Here is a 23,056-nt window from a genome sequence, read left to right as displayed (position 1 = left end):
CCGTAAGAGCCGTGCTTTGGAAAGGAGTATGCAAGTATGTCTTTGTAATAGAATCTTTTCTTCCAGAGTTTTGCATCGTAAGCTAGCGTCTCCTAGCAACCAATCCAGGAAGGATGGACAATTTAACTGCGGAGGGTGTTCAAACTGTCCTTGAGCTGCAGGTAAAAAAAGACGGGGGGGGGAGTTTAAGGTGACCGTGGTAGAGGGGAAGAGAGAGTCCCAGAAAATCTTGGTGAAATATAACATCGTAGTTTGCCAAGTTCCATTCCCATGGAAACCAGGAGGACTTTTAAATAAGGCTTCAGAAGCCTTCTGTGCCTTCTTCCTGGTGAAATCCTGAAAGCTTGCATTCGTAAACTTTCTGTTTTTCTTCACTTTTTGTTTTGTTTTGTTTCTTACTTTATTTTTTATAAATGCTGTTGCACAGTGTTTTTTAATTTTAAAAGTACCAGGAAATGCATTGATTATAGTAACCTAAAGACGCCTCTGCCAGATTCTGACTGTGTAGTTGAATGTTACAATTTGCTCTGGTGCTGACATTTTAAATCCAGAGATGGGCTTTTCACATGGATTTTTATTGAGAGGTTGAACTTGATTGCAGAAGTTTTTTTTTAAGAAAAATGAAATTAATTACTGGATTCATGGATTGTTTTGATATTTTAATGATGACAAACCTTTTGGGTTTGGCATGTTAAAAACTCAGATTATTTTTTCTTGGCTCCTCCCTCCCCCCTCTCTCACACACAAACAAGAAATAATTCTGTATCCCCACATACACATCTAGGCCACCCTGAGCTGTGTTACTCAATGGCAGCATTGAGGACTTTCTTCTAGCACAGAGGAGGGAGAGTGCAAGGACCCTGCAGCCCACTGCTCCCTAGGATCCGCCATGCATCACTTATCTTCAGGTGGTTTCTTTCTGTTGAAAGGCCCAGAGGCTGCTCCAGATTGTACAAGGCCTTCATTCTTGAAGCAACTCTTCCACAGCCTCTGTACCCTCCAAAAACCAAACAAAAGCACACCTACACATAAGAACATGGTCCACTTCCACAGGGTCTGGAGGATGTGTGAGAGCACACCCCATTCTTGTGCAGTCCCAAACATTGCCCAAAAGCATGCCTCATTTTGCACAATTTCTGGAGCGTGTGGAGGCAACCTGTTTTATGTGCAATAGCATTTAAACTTATATACCGCTTCATAATGGTTTTACAACCCTCTCTAAGTGATTTACAAAATCAGCATATTGCCCCCCAAAATCTGGGTCCTCATTTTATCCACCTCGGAAGGAGGGAAGGCTGAGTCAACCTTGAGCTGGTGGTGAGATTTGAACTGCTGAACTACAGCTAGTAGTTAGCTGAAGTAGCCTGAAGTGCTGCACTCTAACCACTGCGCCACACCGGTGCAGCCTTGGCAACCTCGAAAAATTGCTGAAGAACAGGGCATGCTTTTGGGAATACCTGATAGGTATTGGTAAATTTGTGTGTGTCACAGGGGTGGGTTCTAACTTACCTCGCCGCTGATTCACTTCCTCCCATGCGTGCATGCACAGTGCCAAAAACCAAGATGACAGCACCATAGAGCCAGTTCGGGGGTGTGGCCAACCAGCAATCACTCCTGGTTTAGCGAGTGCAGCGAAATTCCTGCTACTAGTTCTATAGAACTGGTCAGAACCGGGGGCAACCCACCTCTGGCGTTCACCCAAAACATAATGGCATTTTGCTTTTGACCCATATGTCATAGGTTTGCTATAATTATCCTAACCTTTATTCATTTAGTACCATATCCATATCTTCTGTTGCCCTAGCTCAACTCCAGCATGCATGTGCATATTTGGCAGCTAATTTTCAGCTTGCGCAGAGGCTCTTGGAGAACATTTTCAGCTTCCAGAGAGCCTCCAGGGGATGGTGGATGACATTTTTGCCCTGCTCAGGCTCTAGGGAAGCCTCTAGAGCCTGAGGAGGGTGAAAAATGAGCCTAGTGGGGTCACCAGAAGTCATGAAATGGGGCGTTTATGGCCCCCAGAGGCCTCCAGGGGCAGGGGAGGTAATTTTCACCCTCCCCAGGCATTGAATTATGGGTGTAGGCATTCACGTGTGTGCAATAGCGCTTTCGGCACCCGAGGAAAAAAAGATTTCTCATCACTGGCATAAAGGATTGTCCAGAGAGGCCTAACATCACTGTACGTATTCAGTGATGAAGTGGAGATTTAAACCTGTGCTTCGTTTACTAAAGTTTTTATTTGTATTTTGCTTTGAGTTAGTTTTATTTCAAAAATCACAATGATAGAAACATAACTATACTGCAACAACATATCACTAGAGAGAAAAAGACACATTGCTTTTAAACAGTTCCAGTTTGATTATGATTTTGATGGTGAATATTCTATATATATTTAAAAACGGATTATTATTTCCATAGTCTGGAGGGGTCCAAACAGACTTAAACTAATGAATTAGGATTATAGGCAGATCAGATCAAATCAAATGTATTACAGTACTTTAAAAAAGCTCTGCAGAATCACAGGAAAGTTGACTTTTAAGAATGTTTTACCTGATACCATATTAAAATCTGAAAATTATGTTCTTAATGATTTAGCACATTTTGACTGATTTGATGATATAAAATATATTGGTACAACAAGGACTGGTTGACATGAAATATGCAAGTCATTGGAGTAGAAATAGCCACATAGGAGCTGTTGCATTTATAAGCTTCCCAGAGTAAAGTTGCCTTCTATGGAGGACAGAAGGCTGAGCAAATTTGATCCTGCATATTTGTCTGTCATTTAAAAAAATTATTCCATGATATGAAGCAGGCCCACATACTATCAGCTTTTCTTGTTTGGTGCTTTTTTTCAGCAAAAGCCTGGTCGTCTATTTCTAAGAGATTTGCTTGGGTGGAAGGAGTTTGATGAAATTGAGGAAGTACGTCAGAGTATCAGACTTGATGCCCATTACTATAGCCTAGTGTTTGCTGCTAACAGAGGTTTATCCTGGCAAGCTGTAGCAGAAGTGGTTAAATTGACAGGGGAGCTATTGGAGGAAACCCAAGGTAAGCCAAGATTGCATTTGTTACAAAACAAAATACACTGCAATAGTTTCAGCTGTAAAGGAAATATTTCTTGCTCAAACCAATACAACCAAGAAACTATACACAACAATATAATACAGTACAGTACTTGCCAAAATGATCAATTGGAATTTCTATAAAAATTATCATGTGCTACTACAGAAAAATTGGTGGAAAGGGAGAACTGAAAGAGTCATCAAAATGGGCAGATTAAAATGTGTGATTTCCAAATGCAGTACTAATTGATAACGTCTCGGGTCATAACACATCAGATTTAACAGTGGCTGAAAAGAAGAAAGAAATTGATATGGTGATACCAGAGATAGTAGATGACCAAGAATTGAAGAAGATCACAAAGTATCAAGCTCTGAAAATCAAAATTGAATTTTTTGAAAAATTGAAATACAGTGGTCCCTCGATCATCGCGAGGGTTCCGTTCCAGGACCCCTCGCGATGATCGATTTTTCGCGAAGTAGCGGTGCGGAAGTAAAAACACCATCTGCGCATGCGCAGATGGTGTTTTTACTTCCACCGCCGCCCGCCCTTCGCCCGCCCACCCCGTTGCTCGCGCCTGGGGTTTCCCCGCGCGCGTGCCGCCCGCCCGCCCACCCTGTTGCTGGGGCCGCTTCCCAGCTGGGAAGCGGAGCTGGGGTTTCCCCAAGCGCGTGCGCACCGCCCGCCCACCCCGTTGCTGGGGCCGCTTCACAGCTGGGAAGCGGAGCTGGGATGTCCCCAAGCGCGTGCGCGTTGCTGGGGCGGCTTCCCAGCTGGGAAGCGGAGCTGGGGTTTCCCCAAGCGCGCGCGCACCGCCCGCCCGCCCACGCCGTTGCTGGGGCGGCTTCCCAGCTGGAAAGCGGAGCTGGGGTTTCCCCAAGCGCGCGCGCACCGCCCGCCCACGCCGTTGCTGGGGCCGCTTCCCAGCTGGGAAGCGGAGCTGGGGTTTCCCCAAGCGCGTGCGCACCGCCCGCCCACCCCGTTGCTGGGGCCGCTTCCCAGCTGGGAAGCGGAGCTGGGATGTCCCCAAGCGCGTGCGCATTGCTGGGGCGGCTTCCCAGCTGGGAAGCGGAGCTGGGGTTTCCCCAAGCGCGCGCGCACCGCCCGCCCGCCCACGCCGTTGCTGGGGCCGCTTCCCAGCTGGGAAGCGGAGCTGGGGTGTCCCCGCGCGTGCCGCCCGCCCGCCCACGCCGTTGCTCGCGCCGCCGCTGGGGTCTTACCGGGGCAAGAGGGGGAAGACCCAGGGAAGCCGCCCAGCAGCTTATCTGCCCGGCGGGAAACTCCACCATCTACGCATGCGTGGCCATAGAAAAAAAGGCACGCATGCGCAGATGGTGTTGTTTACTTCCGGGTTGAAAACTCGCGATATAGCGTTTCGCAATACTCGAGATCGCGAAACTCGAGGGATCACTGTATTTTTATTGAAGAAAAAAATTGAAAGATTGTGATCCCAGTGGTTGTTGGTGCATTATCAACAGTTCTTGGACAGCAATTTAGAAGATTTGCTCATTGACAAAATTTTGCAAAAGGCCACAAAGCTTGGCTTTGAACATATACATCACGATATTCCAGGTTGTTGAGAAGAACTTGTATGAAAACAATACCAACAACTAATGTTTCATGTTTTTGTGTAAATAATAATAATAATAATAATAATAATAATAATAATAATCACGCACTCGACTGGTGATGAAATACAAAATCCAGCATAGTGATATCGTTTGCTGTGTTGTACTGATAATAATAATAATAATAATAATAATAATAATAATAATAATAATAATAAATGTCAACATAGGAAGCTTCTCAAGGTGAAGCAAACTAAGGACCAGTACAGAAAAAACGTAACTCAATGTCGTATGGACAGCTGGCGGAACAAAGCATTGCATGGCTAGTTCTTGGAGAAGATTGAAGGCAAAGTGGATAAAGAAAAGACCTGGTCATGGCTTACAAGTGGAACACTGAAAAAAGAGACAGAAGGACTAATACTGGCTGCACAAGAACAGGCTATTAGAACGAATGCTGTCAAAGCCAGAATTGAAAAATCAACAGAGGATCCAAACTGCAGACTCTGTAAAGAAACAGATGAAACAATCGATCACATACTCAGCTGCTGCAAAAAGATTGCACAGACTGACTATAAGCATAGACACGATGCTGTGGCACAGATAATCCACTGGAACTTGTGCCAGAACCACCAGCTACCAGTGGCATAAGCCCGAAAAAGTGGTCGAAAATGAGAAATGAGAAAGCAAAACCATTGTGGGACTTCCGACTGCTAATAGTTGCTAATAGTTAAGGCAAGCTATTGGTCACTGGTGCTGCTGAATTAACCTCTAGCATTTAATATTGTATTTAGAATGGCATAACAGAGTTGGAAGCGATCTTGGAGGTCTTCTAGTCCAACCCCCTGCTCAGGTTACAACTTTATCATCTTTTTTTCTTGTCCCATTTTTTTTATTTCTCAAGCATGTCTGCTGTCAGTGTGAAATTTGCCACTTTTATCTACTGAGTATATAAAGAATTCAACCATTTCTTATCACTGACATAGTCAAGTTCCTATCTTGGACTATTAGTAGTTTGTTAGCAGTTCTTCCTGACTGTACTGTCTGCCCTTTCTTAAAGATCTAGAATAGTGAAATTTGTGTGGCCCCTCACCTTTTCCAATTTATTCCATTTTCTTTCTCTGCCAATCTTTGCATTGGCTGGGTCTTTGGAAGTATTGCCAAGACTTATTGGAAGTATTGCCAAGAGGTTTGCTGGTGCCAACTTTCTGAACTGGACATACAGAAAGACCACTTACCTGAACTGCTCATTTGTAAATTATGTTCCTGTATGCTTAGTTCTGTTCTGTAAACAGGAATTTTACATTTCCCAAGATTTGGAAAGGTCTTTAATATTCTTCTTCGTTTACGATATTTATGAAGTTAAAATTATTTTTGACATCAGTTTAAATTATGGTAGTGTGGTTGTACACTATGTTGTGATTTTTACTGTCATTAATTTATGGCGTATCTGTTTTAAAAACTTATGTAGAGTCTTTTTATCCATTTAGGGTAATATAGTGCATCCATTTAAGCATTGTTGTTCTGGATAACTTATAAGCAGCAATAAGCAAGCAAGTGAATAAATATTATCAGCAAAAGCATGTTAGTTTCTAAAACTCTCAGCACCTTCCCCATCCCCCAAAGCAACAAACAGCTTTACTGGAGTCCAACTTTGTCCTGACACAATGCTTATGGGAAGTGCCGGGACCCAGTTCTTCAAGACTTTGGGGATAGGGAAGAAGAGCATTCTGCAGAGCAGTGGAAGCTATCAAAACATGCTGGAATTATAGCAGCATTAAAGGAAGAGATAAGGAGCATGCCCACCTTATCTGACCTGCTGGAACAGTATGAAATATAAATACACACCAAATAAAAATACTATCTACCTTGGTATTATAAAGGTAGGAATCTTAAAGAAGAGACACTACATAGGCTGAACCCATGTAGTGATCTGGGTCATAGTTAGGTGACCCTGACTCCACCCGATCCCATAATTATATCTCAATTGTTATGTGGGTCAATCTTACGCAAGCCCAAACTCAGGGCATCTTGATTCCCAGCGACCTATTTTGGGAGGCAGAGACATTGTGCTTGTCAATTGTTGAAAGAAAGAAATACCAAATTTGTCAGTGTAGACATCTTTAGTGCAACATTTTCCATCAGGTGATCTACCGTATTTTTCGGAGTATAAGAAGCACTGGAGTATAAGAGGCACCTTAGTTTTGGGGAAGGAAAGCAACAAAAAGAGCCCTCTGCCTCCCAGCAAACAGCCAAACAGCAAACAGTACAAAGGACACTGTTTGCTGTGTATTGCCATGTATATGTGCCTGGCCCATAGAAATGGCAAAGAATTGGAGAAATGTACATTATGGCAGTATATTAATGCCAGAAAGTTTTCTTAAATGTAATCACACTAACTCCTCCCAATTATTTAAATAGATCTACTTCAAACATAACTAAGTCAGGGTTTAATTCAGCTGCCTTATCTTAATACTAAACTTAAGTTTAGTATTAACTTAACTTTAGTATAAATAGAAAAGTTGTCTAGAACAATAATAAAGCAGTCTTTAACATTTTTAATTATTAATAATTGAAAATAATTATTATACAATAATAATTTTATAATAATTTGAACATTCTATAGATATTTATAGTTATTGACTTACCTCCTTGCAGTTTCAGCAGTCCAACGTTGCCAGCAGTCCATATCCCACCAATTTGCCTCCTTGCAGCTAGTTTCACTTTCAGTTCTAGCACATGGCCTGCCTGTGCTGAATCAGCTGTGGGTTGGGAGGCTGATAATTGATTGCTTGTGTTAATCAAGCTCTGCACTGTTTGCTGCAAGGAGGTAAACTGGGAGGCAGAGGCAAAGGATGGGGTGACTGGGTGGGGCTACATTAGGTGTATAAGATGCACCCGCAAAAGGCCACCATACTTGGATCTGCGCGCATCATATGAAATACATTACACAGTCCTAGACGCTTGGGAAGTGTTCGACTTGTGATATTGTGATACAAAATCCAGCATATAATAATAACAACAACAACAATAATAATGATAATAATGATAATGATAATGATGATGTTTATCTATAAAGCCTTTTACCAATCAATCTCATTTGCTGTGTATAGTAATAATAATAATAATAATAATAATAACAACAACAACAACAATAATAATAATAACAACAACAAATAATAATAATAATCTTGGCTGGTGCTTATAAAAATCTATGCATAGACAAAATTTCCATCTGTCTATTGCAAAGGCCACACTGCTTGGGTCTGCACATGTACTGCACATATACAACGCTGATCCGTTATGACATCCTAGCTTCTTAGGAAGAACTTGATGCCTGTGAAGGGCAACCCCAGCTAAAGAAGTGGCAGCTGTAACTTCACATTGTTGTGTACAGATAATAATAATGTCTTCTAAATTTGGCCAACTGCTTTGTTGATCTTTTCCTGCTTAATTTTCACAACAGCCTGGATAAGTAGCTAATTTGTGCATAAATCTGTGTCACGTCTCCCTCTTGTGGCTAGGATAGAGCAGGAATCTATTTTAAAAACTGAAAATGATAATTTTTAAAAAATCCTTTTTAAAATAATCAGCACTGACAGTTTATTCATTCCCCAGAGATTATTTATGCAAAGATGAAGGGATTTTGTGTACTAACTCACACTACTTTGTAAACACGGCTTTAGGGGGGGGGGGGATACAGTTGCTGTGATCATTGCAATGTACAAATAAAATAAAAAATTAAACTATGCTGTTTAAAATGTTTTCTCCTCGTAGAAGGAAAAAGAGGAAATAAAAGGAAAGGGAAGAAAGGAGGAGAAAAGGTGTAAGAAAGTAGAGGTGAGAGGAGGTGAGAAGGAAGGGAGTGAGGGCAGAAGGAAAGAACAGATTGGGTAATAATAGTAATAATAGTAAGATTGGAAGGTAAAGTATGAATTACTTTATATATTAAATATACTTTCTATATACATATATTCATACAGCTAATGACTGTATGAATATATGTTTATGATATATGTGTTGTATATATGAGATAAAGTACTGAAAAGTAAAAAAAAACATTTTTCAAATAAAATAAAATAAAATAAACTGTTGTCCTGCTTATATAACAAAATACGAGAGTTAAAACTCCAACAACGGTTTTAATTATAAACTACCAAAATGTAGCCAATGGATATATTATTTACCAACTCGATTTGTATCATGACTATGCATGAACATAGTGGACATAGCCTCAAAGTTTGTTGACCTCCTGTCCTGTCCTATCCTGTCCTCTCCTCTTCTCTCATCTCATCTCATCATCTGCTTATAACAATTATTTAAAATTAAAAGCCTATTGGTGAAAATCTGTCCTCTTATATTCTGTGAGATATCATCTGTATTGAAGCTTCTTTATAACAATGCAAGCAATACTAAAATTATCAGGAGAAGTTCTAATTTTAGAAACACATACGTGGTAATATATCTGTATGTGTGTGTAAGGCATCTTCCAACCATTATCTGCAACCAGCATGATCTAACTCTGTGGAGTCAGAGAAGACAGTTATTAAGGGAAATCGATTGTACAGTTTGAATGGTTGCATTGACCAAGTAGCTTGTTGGGGATCAGAATTGTCAGCAATACACTGTTTATTAGAACAAGGTAGATTTATTAATGGCTTCTTGTCTGGGTCCTTTGTTTTGCGAAAAAGGGATATTAAATGGGGTGAGTACTTCCTATTGAAATGTCAAATCTGAATATATATTATATGTTTGAAAAGTAGGTCAGGTCTATTAGGCTGAATTCTCCTTTATGCAAATGCCCATAATGAGTATCTATATAGAAATTTAGGACATATAGTAAACATACTCATGTGAAGCCCAGTTTTGCCCCAATATCCTTGCCTACAATATACAGGGAATTGTATTTTTTGAACATCAGACCATTGAATTATAATCACCGCTTAGCTACAACCTGTAATAGCACAGTTTTGACACTATGTCCTCACTTGTACTCAGTCTTGTACAAATAGCTCCTGGCAATATTTTTTTTTCCTCCTGGGTCACCAAGGTCTTGCTTTCATTTTCTCCCCACTTTGAGACAGTTCATGTCATCCTTAGCTGTACTGATGCTAAAGTAATGTTTTCATTCTTATTCTGACACTATCCAAATGTAATCTCAAAGTGTATACAATCTTCACACCAAAGGCCACTGTCTTGCCACTTGCCTTCCAGCATCATTATTTGGTTGCTTTGGGGGCTAATTCAAAGCCCAATCTCTGAGCCAGAAATTAACCCAGAAACCTGGTGAGCATAGCAAGGCAAACAAGTCTGAAAAAGAATTGGACTCTAGTTCTGCTCAAAGCACAAAAAGCCCTGGAATCTGTATCCAGGTCCAAATTGCCAATAAAATGTATCAGTCTAAATGGTTCAGTAGGTACCAAGCTATCATCAACTTTGCCACTAACAGAATCCTCCAAGAAGTATACTCATGGCAGAAACTAAGAAGAGATAAGGGGGGAAACACTACTTTAAAAACAGTAGAATAGAGTAGAGTAGAGTAGAGTAGAGTAGAGTAGAGTAGAAGAGAAGAGAAGAGAAGAGAAGAGGCAGGTGTGATTGGACAAGGAATTTGTCATTGGTGCATATGTTCTCAGTGTGCGTAAAAGAAAAGATACATTTGTCAAGAATCATAGGTACATCACTTAATGATTGTCATAGGGTACAAATAAGCAAACAGGAAACAATCAATATCAATATAAATCATAAGGATATGAGCAATAAGTTACACTCATAAGTGGGAGGAGATGGGGGATAGGATCAATGAGAAGACTAATAGTAATAGCAATGCAGCCTTAGTGAATAGTTTCACAGTGGTGAGGGAATTATTTGTTAAGCAAAGTGATGTCATTTGGGGAAAAACTGTTCTTGTGTCTAGTTGTCTTGATATGCAGTGCTCTATAGCGTTGTTTTGAGGGTAGGAGTTGAAACGATTGATGTCCAGGATGCGAGGGGTCAGTAAATATTTTCACAACCCTCTTTTTGATTCGTGTAATATACAAGCCCTCAGTGGAAGGCAGGTTGGCAGTAATTGTTTTTTCTGCAGTTCTGATTATCCTCTGAAGTCTGTGTCTGTCTTGTTGGGTTGCAGAATCAAACCAGACAGTTATAGAGATGCAGGTAATAGACTCAATAATTCCTCCGTAGAACTGTATCAGCAGCTCTTCGGACCATTTGAGCTTCCTGAGTTGGCGCAGAAAGAACATTCTTTGTTGTGCTTTTTTAATTATGTTTTTAATGTTAGGTGACCATTTTAGGTCTTGAGATATGATAGAACTTAGAAATTTTAAGGTCTGCTGATACTGTGTTGTCTAGTATTGTGAGAGGTGTTAGAATGGGAGGGTTTCTCCTAAAGTCTACCAACATTTCTACAATTTTGAGTGTGTTCAATTGCAGATTGTTCCAATCATACCACAAGGCTAGTTGTTCAACCTCCCATATGTATGCGGTTTCATCATTGTCTCGAATGAGGCCAATCACTGTTGTACCATCTTCAAACTTCAATAGTTCAACTGTGTTACTAACTTAACAATTGTAATGATTCTCTTAACAAGGGAAGCAAGGTTGTCAAATAGGGCAAAATTCACTCAACAACTGTCTCATTTACCAATAGAAATTTTGGGGTCAATTGTGGTCATAAGTCGAGAATTCCTTTATGAATGGCTCAAGGCCCCTCATATATGGGCTGGAGATCAGATGAGCCAATGTCATGAGGGAGGACAGGAGATGTTTGTGTTGCGCTTAAATGCAAGTGAGGAAAGGCTCACACTGCACTCTGGACTGATCACATCAGACACAATTACCATAATCATTTATTTTAATCTGATTTGACTATAATTATATAACCTGATGAAGGATTTAATAAATCTGAAACCATGCAAATATATTTGTTTTAAAGAGTGGCCTAAATAAAAGCATTACCGGATGGGAATTCCTTGACTCCTTTTAAATTTAACATTGTAAAGCAGTGGTTCTCAACCTTTCTAATGCCGCGATCCTTAAAGCAGTTCCTCATATTGTGGTGACCCTAAACCACACATTTAGCACCAATTCTCCCAAAAGAGCTTTAAACTGATTGGCAGGAAGGTCAGAGGGACACCCCCCACTGTAACGCCTGATTGGTCGGATTGTAAAAATATGTTCCAAGGTGCCAGAATAAAAGCTTTAGTCTATCTATCTATCTATCTATCTATCTATCCATCCATCCATCCATCCATCCATCTATCTATCATCTATCTATCTGTTCTGCCGGGCTCTCTGGTATGAGCCTCCCGAAAATTCAAGGGTACAAATTTCAGACAGACACACGTTTGAAAATTCAAAACAATGTTCTTTATCACAAAATTCAAAAGAAACAAAGCACCCTTTTGTATTGCAAAGAGCACTCGTCCCAAAACAACCTTGTAGGCTGTACAATCCCCTTAATCAGTCCTTAAGTACTTAGCTAGCAGCTGTGAAGAAATGTCACAGCCCTCCTTCTTCCAACGAAGTGAGACACACACACTTTGCTCTGCTTTGGTGTCAAAGGCGTGAAAAATCAACAAACAAAGTCCGGAAAACAGCAAAGCACGGTCCTGAAGAACTGCGATCAGATAATCTTCCACAACGGCCAAACCCACACTGCTATTTGTATCAGCAGCTCTAATTACTAGAGCCCCACCCAAACACAGGTGGCCTCTCTTATCTCCTGTAATATGTCCTCAATTGGTCTCTTCTACGCATAACTCTGCGCCTGCGTGGGTCAAAGACTTCCGCATCCAAATCGACCAAAGATAATGGAGATTGGCTTCCTGGGCTGTGTGCCAAGCCCCACTCTTCCAAGTCACCCCCACCTTCTTCGTCCGAGGAAACTGCACTACCTGCCTCTGTCGGCAATAAAACAGACCTATGACATGTTGATGTTTCCCCTGCATCCACCTCCACATTCCTTGGGGCAGGAGCTGGACCAGAGCCAACCACAACACTATCTATCTATCTATCTATCTATCTATCTATCTATCTATCTATCTATCTATCTATCTATCTATTTGGATTTGTATGCCGCCCCTCTCCGAGGACTTCCTAACAACATGGAAAATTTGTCTTTTCCTATGGTCTTAGGCGACTCCTGTGAAATGATCATTTGACCCCCAAAGGGGTCCTGATCCCCAGATTGAGAACCACTGTTGTAAAGGATAGTTGAAGAGTAGTCATGCAGTAAGGCATCTTTTTTTTAACCCTGCTGTTCTGTTCGGGTCGTATGTGACCCGAAGCCAAGTTTGAGTCCCTGTAAAAATTTTTCCCTGCATATCTGAAACTTGAAATTTCATGACTGTTCATCATTTCAGGGGTTCTCTCTCTGAGAATTTTTTTTGGGGGGGTGGGGGGCTTAGTTTTTGCTGGGCAAAAAAAGTTACAAATCTTCTGTTCCCGGGTCACCCTGACCCGGACCGAAAACTCTTCATCTGCAGTGCTTATGTTTGGTCTTTTTGAAAGCTTTTTTCACTTGGAAAGTAGTCTGAACATTTCTGCACACAATGGAATGAAAATTGAACTGAAAAAATTAATCCTTATTGGTTTATTTTGCACATAAATGTGCCTCCCCCCCCCCCGTTTTTGTGAAATGTTTTTCAAGTTATGGATAGTTTTGCTTGCAAAATGCATTCTATTTTACTGAAGTTGGTGTGGGATTGGTAGCTTGAACATTTCTGAATATAAGAAAAATATAAAGTGTTGTGGTTCCGTCTGAGGCCCCTCCGGGAACGGCTGACCTTCTGTCGGTTTCCAGCTCAGAGGGAGAGGCTGAGGAACAGGAGGTGCAGACAGACGAGGAGGAGGAATCCCAGGCTGAAGAAGAGGGAGGACAGCCAGAGTCCCACCAGGGGGAGCTCTCCCCAGCAAGCAGCCTGGATTCCTTAGAGGAAAGTGCACAAGCCATAATTGATCTGCGACAACGAAGAGCTACTCAGAGACGGAATCAATTGGCTAAATACTTTCAGCATTAAAGTGGCAACAGCTGGGTTTGGGTGTGGTGCTCTTGGGAAAGGCTAAAAGGCAGACCCACCCTTCCTGGCTTGTGGAGTTTTATCTTTGAGAGTCGTGGGACCTGACTGTGAACTTTGGCGTCTTGGAATCCTGGTTTGTGCCTTTGACTATTGAAACCTTGGGGGGGTGGGGTGCCAGCAAGAAGCTTGCTGTATTGTCTGGACATCAGGACCCTGCTGTACCGTATTATATCCTGTCTGTTGGGAAGAACAGGTTTTCCTCTGTGCTTATTTTTTCCAGTTATAAAATACTTTTGGCTTTTACCAGAGTGTCTGGCTGTTTTTTCCAGTTGATGTTGAGGTCTGGGGGAACCCAGACAGAACATAAAGGAACTGAAAAAAATGATTCTTACTGGTTTTTTAACATCAGAAATAAGGCCTCCCCTCCCCCCCCTTGGCTGCTTGCAACCATTTTCAGTTTTTATTTTTTTATGCTCCAAATCCGAAATATTCTTTAAAATATTAGGCATTCATTTACTCAATTTAACAATGCTGATCATCAAAAAAATATTTGTGGTGGTGGGGGGAAAAAAATTTTTCTGGGCAAAAAAAAAGTCACGTTTAGTCTGTTCGGGTCATATAGACCCGGACCAAAATGATTTTTTTTAGGTACTTGAATTTGGTCTTTTAGAAAACTTTTTCAACTGGAAAACTAGTTTGAACATTTATGAACGTAATGATATGAAAATTGAACTGGAAAAATTGAGACTTATATTTCTATTTTGATCAAAAAGCCCCTCCCCCCATCCTTTCTGAATTTCGTGTCAATTTATATTTTTTAAGGCTACAAATCCCTAAGGAATTTCCCCCCAAAAGGTTTGATATACTAAATTGAACAATCCTTTTTTTTTTTTTTTTTTTTTTTTTTAATATTTTATTTATTGATTTTTAACAATTTAAAATCACACAACATAAAACAGTGCATAGTGAAATGTGAATTGTGCCCATCACCCCGACATACACACATTCCCCACCACCAAATTGGGGGTATTTCTTTTTTAATCCACTTAACCCAGGAGCAATATATCTGTCTACATATTATAGAGTGATTCTAGTTTATTTCTTGTAGCTTGGTCTCGGATTCTGCTCGTCATATATCGTCTTACCTTGTCCCACCGTCCCATCAGCTGTCCCAAATCAGTTTCATTATCCAAATTTATCCTTTTTTCCATAATTTCAAATTGAATATGATCCACCATGTACCTATACCAATTTTGCATTGTCCATTTTGTCGCATCCTTCCAACCCAAAACTATTACTGCCTGAGCACTTTCTATTGCTGCTTTTTTTATTTCTCTAAATTCTCCCATCGCATTGCTTTTTACTAATACTGCCATTTCCTTAGTGATTGTCCATTGTATATTTAACATTCCATTGATATCCTCTTTCACTTTTTGCCAAAATTCCTGCACTATCGGGCATTCCCAAAACATATGCATAAACACTCCTTTATCTTGACAACCATGCCAACAATTCCCCCTAACATTTTGCTGAAAATGTGCAAATTGAACGGGAGTAAAATACCACTTATGTAATATTTTCCTTCTCATTTCCCTAATTCTTGTATTTTTAATTTTCCTTATATCTTCTACTATATTTTCCATTTCTTGTACCTCTACTAATATCTCATTTTGCCACCATTTAGTCAATCCATCAATCGTGTCCCCATCTGACTGCACTAGCAGTTTGTATATATTAGTTGCTTGCGCCTTTATCCCCTCACTTTTTTCTCTTATTATTTTCTCTAACCCTGTCTCCTCCCGCCATAATACTTCTTTATTCTCCCTTTCATTTAGATATTTACATATTGCATTTATTTGTAGCCACCTTCCCTTACCTAACCACCATTCTATGCGATTTCTACTTGGCCTGCCATCCTTCTCGTATAACTGTTCTATCTTAGTTATCCCTCTTCCCTTCAACTCTCCTATAACCCTATTTAAGTTAATTTCGTTTTCTCTATTTATTACATAAAGCGATGACAGTTTAGATTTATATAATCCTATTTTCCCTTGCCATTTTTTCCAAATTTCCATAGTCCCTTTCATTGGGCCTATTAATTTTCCTATATCTCTCCTATTCCACTTCCTAAAAATTAATTCTCTATTATTCATCCCGTTTATCTGTTTTTCCAATTTCGCCCATTTATTTTCACTTAATTGCAACTCCATTAACCTTTCCATTTGAAAAGCTTCCCTATACAGCTCCAAACATGGAACACCCCATCCCCCCTCTTTTTCATTCGCAATTAACCACTTTTTTCTTATTCTTGGTCTCTTATCTTCTTCAATCCAGTAATTTAATTTTTTGTCCCACTCTTTAACCTTACATACCGATAACCCCCCCGACAGCACCTGAAATAGGTACATCATCTTGGGAGCTATCATCATTTTTAAAGCTCTTATTTTAGAGAGTCTCCTTAGCTTTTTATCTTTCCAGCTCCTCATCTGTTTCAACATTTTCCTCCATGTTATTCTATAATTAATCTCTTCCATTTTCCCTGGGTTTTTTAATAACCAAATTCCCAAATATTTTATTTTTTTAAGTCCTAATTTCAACCCTGATTCTTTCCTAATTTCTATCTGTTCTCTCGGATCTGTATTTAAACACATAATCTCTGATTTTTCCATATTAACCGACAGTCCCGATTCCTGCTTAAACTCTTGTAAAATATTTATTATACCTTTAATCATCTCCATCGGGGTCTGGGTCAATATAATTGCATCATCTGCAAATAAATTTATTTTCATTTCTAATTCCCCTATTCTATATCCTGCCCAAGTGTTATCTTGTCTTATCTTATTAGCTAAGATCTCTATTGCTATTACGAATAATTTTGGAGACAGAGGGCATCCCTGCTTGGTGCCGTTTAATATTTTAATACTCTGCGTTCTTTGTCCATTCACTCTTATATATGCTTCATTTCCTTTATAAATCTCTTTTATAGTTTCACAAAATTTTTCCCCCATATTTAATTTGTTACATAATTTATATAAATAACTATGGTTAACTTTATCGAACGCTTTATAAACATCTAATTTCAAAATTCCCAATTTCCTTTTAGTAGCGGTAGCATGGTGCATCACATTCATTACATTTCTAATTGGTTCACTTATTTTCCTTCCCTTCACGAATCCATATTGATCCTCTTCAATTATTTTTGGTAAAATATTTTCTAATCTATTTGCCAGTATTTTCATAAATATTTTATAATCCTGATTTGCCAAACTGATCGGACGGTAAGACCCAGGCTCTCTTAAATCTCGACCCATCTTCGGAATGGTAACAATTTCTGAAAGCTTCCATGTCTGCGGGATATCACGATTTGACAATATATTATTAAACAATTTCCCCAAATGCGGCAGCAAAACATTCACATAAGTTTTATAAAATTCCCCTGTAAACCCATCTGGGCCCGGTGCTTTGGCTTGTTTTAACCCTTTAATTACTCTAGCAATTTCATCTTGTGTAATTTCTGCATTCAAAATTTGTTTGTCTTCTTCACTTACTATTTTCCCAACCTTGAGGACTTCTATCTTCACTTGCTCCTCTTTATACAAATCTTCATAATATTTCCTCATTATCTCCTCTAACTGGTCATTACCATATCTAACCACTCCACTGGTGTCCCTCAATGCTAAAATACATGATTTTTCTTTCCTCTTCTTCAGATATCTCGCCATTTGCTGCATTGATCTTGTCCCCCAACTCTGTATTTTATGTCGCATCGCCATTCTCATCTTATTCCAATTAATCTCATCATACACCATCAACTGTTTCTTTTTCAATTTCAGTAAACTATTCCAATCTCTACTTTTCGTCCTTCTTAACTGCTCTTGTATCAAATCTATTTCCCTTATCTTCCTTTCCCTCTCTCTACCCCACCTCTTCCTAATATCTGCTTCCATACATATACATTGTCCCCTCATGAAGGCCTTACATGCATCCCATACAATTGATTGTTTAATACCACCCACATCATTAATTCTAAAATATTCTGATAACTCTGTTTGCAATTTCTCTTTATCTTGTTCCCTAGCAGTTACAACTGCATTATATCTCCAAATTTTTTGATTTCGTTCCTGACCTATTTCCAATTCTGCCAATAGTGGGGCATGATCTGATATCCATATACTTTTAATGTCTACTTTTTTAACTTGTATATTACCTCCCCTGTTCATTAATATGTAATCTATGCAGCTAAATGTGTGATATCTTGCTGAATAATATGTAGCTCTGTTTAAAATATCTGCATGTAGATCCACCATATTAAGTCTATTTAAATGTAACATCCTGCTATTTGCATTCCCATTTGTTAATTGCATATTAAAATCTCCTGCCAAAAAAGTTGAGCCCTCCTTAAAATTGTCTAACTTCTTCTTAGTATTTATTATAAATTGTTTTGTTTTCCCATTTGGGGCATAAATTGCTGCTAATGTCAACTTCTTTTGATTTATTTTCCCTTTAACAAATATCCACCTTCCTTCTCTGTCTTTCTGAATTCCCACCTCTTCAAAATTAACCCTCTGATGAATCAGAATCGCTGTGCCTCGACTATTTTGCGTTCCTCTTGACTCAAACACCCATTTCCAATTTCTATCATTAATCAATTTATCCCTTCCTCCCCTTCTTTTATGTGTTTCTGTCAAAATCATAATATCCACCTTATATTGCTTAGCCATCCTTAATATCCTAAAACGTTTCAAATCCGATCCCAAACCATTCACATTTAAAACCATTATCTTACACTCCGTCATAATATACCAAAAACACCCTTTTCCCCTCTTGTTTTGCCCTTGGTTTATATTTTTCCCTTTTCTTAACCCCTATTACCCCCCCCCAACGTGCCTCCCCCTGTGCTCCCCCCACTGAGAGGGGAGAAGACAAGAAAAAACCTTGCCCATACCTGAGGCACATATTCTGGATTGCGTTCCCACTCAAACTAGCTCCTCTTTCAACCCTTTTTAATTTTATAAAAGAGAAAATTTCTCCCCCCCTCCTTTCTCCTTTAAATAATTCCTTCTTTAATTTCTTCTTTAATTTTAAATTCTTAAACCCCCTTTTTCTCCCCCTTAGACTTCCCCCACTGAATGACAGATATACAGGAATCCCAAGGCATCTCCAAGAAAAATAATAATAATAACAACAATAATAGTAATAGTAATAGTAATAATTCTTATCCTTTTCCTTCCCCCCCCCCCCACAACAAGACAAGGGACCAAACACCATCACTTTCTGGCTCTCTTCTCACGCTGAGCCCGTGTTCTTCTCTGCTCCTTTCTGATGGCCTCCACCTGCCCGCTTAACTCCTTCAGCTGCTCTTCCCTTCGTCTTTCCTCCTCATCAGGGGTACTCCGACCGTCAAAAGCCTCTTCTTCTTCATATGCTAGTGCTCCAGTTTCATCAAACTTAATCCCCAGTTGATCCAGCAAAGCCTTTCCCTCCTCCAATGAGCGTGCTCTGTACATTTTATTGTCCTGGAACACCAAGATGGCCACTGGATAGCCCCAGCTAAATCTGATTCCACTTTGATATAGCCGGCTTGCAATTGGTTTCAACACAGCTCTCGCTCTCAGGGTTTCCCAGGAAAGATCCCTCAGAACCCTTATCTCATTTCCGTCTTGTTTAAGGCTCGTAGAAGTCTTCAAAGTTTTATAAATCATCTCTGCTTTTTTTTCACTAAGGAAAGCGATGATCACGTCTCTCTGTCTGCCGTCTCTCCTGGGGGCTGCCCAATGAACCCGCAACAGCTCCTCCACGCTGACCTCCACGCCTGTCTGTTTATTTAACCAAGCACAGACAGCTTCTGTTAACTTAAATTCAGAGGGCAAATCCATTCTGAACCCTCGTAAACGCAAATTCCTCCTTCTCTGTCTGTCCTCCAAATTTGCGATTCTGTCATTTATTTGTCTTATTTTTCCATCGTAATCCATCACTTGTTTCTCAACTTTCAATATCTTTCCAGCAGAAGAACCCCCTTCCTTTTTAATTTGTTTAACTTCTAAATCCATCTGTTCCATTTTATTCTCAACTTTGTTGAATCTCTCTTCAAACCCGCTACAAATCTGCAGCAGTTGATCTAACTTCTGCTCAATGTTAGCCAGACTAGAGAGGTCTTTCCCTCCCTCCGCCATTTTAAGATTTATTGTACTCACTTATCACTTCCTTGTTACAGCGAAAGCGCCTCCGTCTTTGCTTGAAATCATAAATCTTCAAACACACTTTGATGCCGACAGATTCTTGTTTCTTCCTATATTTTTCTAAGGAAGATTTATAGTCTTTTTAAGAGGGAGAAAACTCTTTACATTTTATCTTTGTTCGGAGCCAGAGGTGAAATGCCTAGAAAGCAGTTCGGCACATGCGCAATCCCCTAAATTGAACAATCCTGAACATAAGAAAAATATAAATGAACTGAAAAAAAATGGTTCTTATTGGTTTACTTTTGCCACAAAAGGGCCACCCCCCTCGGCCTTGCTGTGTGCCATTATTGTCACTTGTTATACATATTTGGCTAGAAATATTTGGAATATCCTTTTGAAAATCAACCACATTGTAGCCAGAGAACTAATTTTATGAAAGAAATCAATTTTACTAAAAAGAAGTATGTAAGTTTGAAATTAACAGCATATTTTTAATATAAATTGAAATAACTTTATGTGCAAAATAAACCAATATGCATCAATTTTTCCAGTTCAATTTTCATATCATTATGTTTATAAATGTTCAAGCTACAAATCCCACACCAACTTTAGTAAAATAGAATGCATTTTGATAACAAAACTATCCATAAAGTGAAGACTATTTCACAGAAACAGGGGGGGGGGGGCATGCATTATATCAGAAAAATAAACCAATAAGATTTACTTTTTTCATTTCAATTTTCATATCATTGTGTGCAGAAATGTTCAAGCTACCAATCCCACACCAACTTCAGTAAAATAGAATGCATTTTGCAAGCAAAACTATCCATAAATTGAAAAACATTTCACAAAAACGGGGGGGAGGCACATTTATGTGCAAAATAAACCAATAAGGATTAATCTTTTCAATTCAATTTTCATTCCATTGTGTGCAGAAATGTTCAAACTTGTTTCCAGGTGAAAAAAGCTTTCAAAAAGACCAAATATAAGTACCTAAAATGATCAATTTGCAGTCCGGGTCAAATAGACCCGGGAACATAAGATTAGGGATTTTTTCTAAACAGAACAGCAGGGTTTTAACGGAGTGATTCAAATCCAATTTTATGTGTATGGATGAAGGGAAATACTGACAGGGAAATGGGGAAAATGTGTAAAATTAATGTTATTCAATTTCTCAGTTCAAAAAAGTATGTAATCTACGCAATTTGCATAACTTCCTAGTACATGCATTTCCCCAATATGAATAGTGTATTTTTATGCACAGTTTCTCTCTGCAGTGCAGCTTGAAGATACATTTTACCTAATGTACATTTTTCAAATATTTCTTTAAAGTTGGAAAACAGGTGACTTTGCCAGCAAAGTCCTTGGGTTGCTGAACCAATTTGGGTTTCAAATCATAACACGTCCATGTGACATTGGATAAGCAGACTTTTGATTGACTATTGCCTTGGGGGTGCAGTGGTTAGAGTGCAGTATTGTAAGCTACTTCTGCTGCTCACCGGCTGCCAGCAGTTTGGCAGACTGAATCTCAGTAAGCTCAAGGATGGCTCAGCCTTCCATACTTCTGAGGTAGGTAAAATGAGGACCCAGATTGTTGGAGGCAATATGCTTACCGCTTAGAGAGAGTTTACAGAGAGTAAGCACTGTGAAGCGGTATATAAGTCTAAATGCTATTGCTATTCCCAAAGCAACTTTGGGATGAAAAAAGAATTTGTTTGTTTGTTTGTTTGTTTGTTTGTTTATTTACTTACTTACTTACTTACTTACTTACTTACTTACTTACTTACTTACTTACTTACTTACTTACTTACTTACTTATTTATTAGATTTGTATGCCTCCCCTCTCCGTAGACTCGGGGCGGCTAACAACAATAATAAGACAATATAAACAAATCTAATATTTAAGTTTAAGTTAAATTTAAAAACCCTAGTTTAAGAAACCAATCATACATACAGACATACCAAGCATAAATTTTATAAGCCTGGGGGAAGGGAATATCTCAATTCCCCCATGCCTGACGACAGAGGTGGGTTTTAAGGAGCTTACGAAAGGCAAGGAGGGTGGGGGCAACTCTGATCTCTGGGGGGAGTTGGTTCCAGAGGGTCGGGGCCGCCACAGAGAAGGCTCTTCCCCTGGGTCCTGCCAGACAGCATTGTTTAGTCGACGGGACCCGGAGAAGGCCAACTCTGTGGGACCTAACTGGTCCCTGGGATTCGTGCGGCAGAAGCGGTCCCGGAGATATTCTGGTCCAATGCCATGTATGGGGATAAGTACATGATATTGATTAGTGATAGGTCAGCAGAAGACACAGATCACCTTAGCCTGAGTTCATAGAAAGGCAGCATGGGGATCGTTGCAGGCTTTTCTGAAATTGCTTCTGAGGAAGAGAGAGAAAGTGAAAATACTGTTGATGTAGAAGTTGCTCTTTGAACAAAATAAAAACAGAAAGGGAGTTACCATGTCAACCAGTTAATGTAACTTCTTGTTCGAGTCATTTCCTGGGGACATCTCTAGCATGCATATAAAAGAGAGGATCACCACACCTCTGGCCAATAACCATCTAAAATAAAATGTGAATAGTGCTCCATGGAAGATTGTCGTTCTCCATTCTTTGTTCTACAATAAATTGGTGGGGTGGATCTCAACTCATACAAGTTTATTTATTTATAAAATGCATCAGCCGCCCATCTTTTTGCATTGTATTCAGTAACAACTTTATGACATCTGGGACTTCAACTCCTAGGAATTTTCCAGCTAGGAAATTCTGGGAGTTGAAGTCCATAAATTAGTTAAAGTTTCTAAGAGTGAGAAACATTAATTAATGTCCCAAAGGTATTTTTTAATAATAATAATAATAATAATAATAATAATAATAATAATAATAACAACAACAACAACAACAACAATAATAATAATAATAATACTCCAAAACAAAACATGATCTGGATAACTCAGAATCTCCACAGAAAAATACTACTTAAGTAAAACTGAATACGGTAATTTAAATATATTGGAAAAAGTTTCCAATCAGAATCTAAATTAAGACACCACCACCACCCAAAAAAAACCCCAACCAGGTGAGGTTTTTGAAGACGGTTATCTTCCTAGTTGCTATACAATTTCTTTCACGTATCTCCCCTGGATTTTTTCGTTGGTGAGGGATGCCAGAAGAGAGTTGATTCAGCTAAATCTGTTCTTTCCCACTATTTTTTTAGACTAGTTCCT

General features: G+C 39.3%; 1 protein-coding gene across 3 annotated transcripts in view; it reads left to right on the top strand.

The window, feature by feature from the left end:
• C1H8orf74 (chromosome 1 C8orf74 homolog) overlaps nt 1-23,056 on the top strand; it is a 61,345-nt gene that overhangs the window by 18,715 nt on the left and 19,574 nt on the right. For all 3 annotated transcript variants that reach the window (XM_070734845.1, XM_070734847.1, XM_070734846.1), the window contains 2 exons: nt 67-161; nt 2,859-3,051. In XM_070734845.1, the coding sequence (XP_070590946.1) occupies nt 114-161; nt 2,859-3,051 (241 nt within the window). In that variant the 5' untranslated portion in view covers nt 67-113. The remainder of the gene's footprint in view (nt 1-66; nt 162-2,858; nt 3,052-23,056) is intronic.

The sequence above is a fragment of the Erythrolamprus reginae genome, chromosome 1, assembly GCF_031021105.1.
Source record: "Erythrolamprus reginae isolate rEryReg1 chromosome 1, rEryReg1.hap1, whole genome shotgun sequence".
NCBI classification, from domain to species: Eukaryota; Metazoa; Chordata; class Lepidosauria; order Squamata; family Dipsadidae; genus Erythrolamprus; species Erythrolamprus reginae.
Note: the sequence above shows the minus strand (reverse complement) of the source record. Positions and strands in the feature narration are given on the sequence as shown.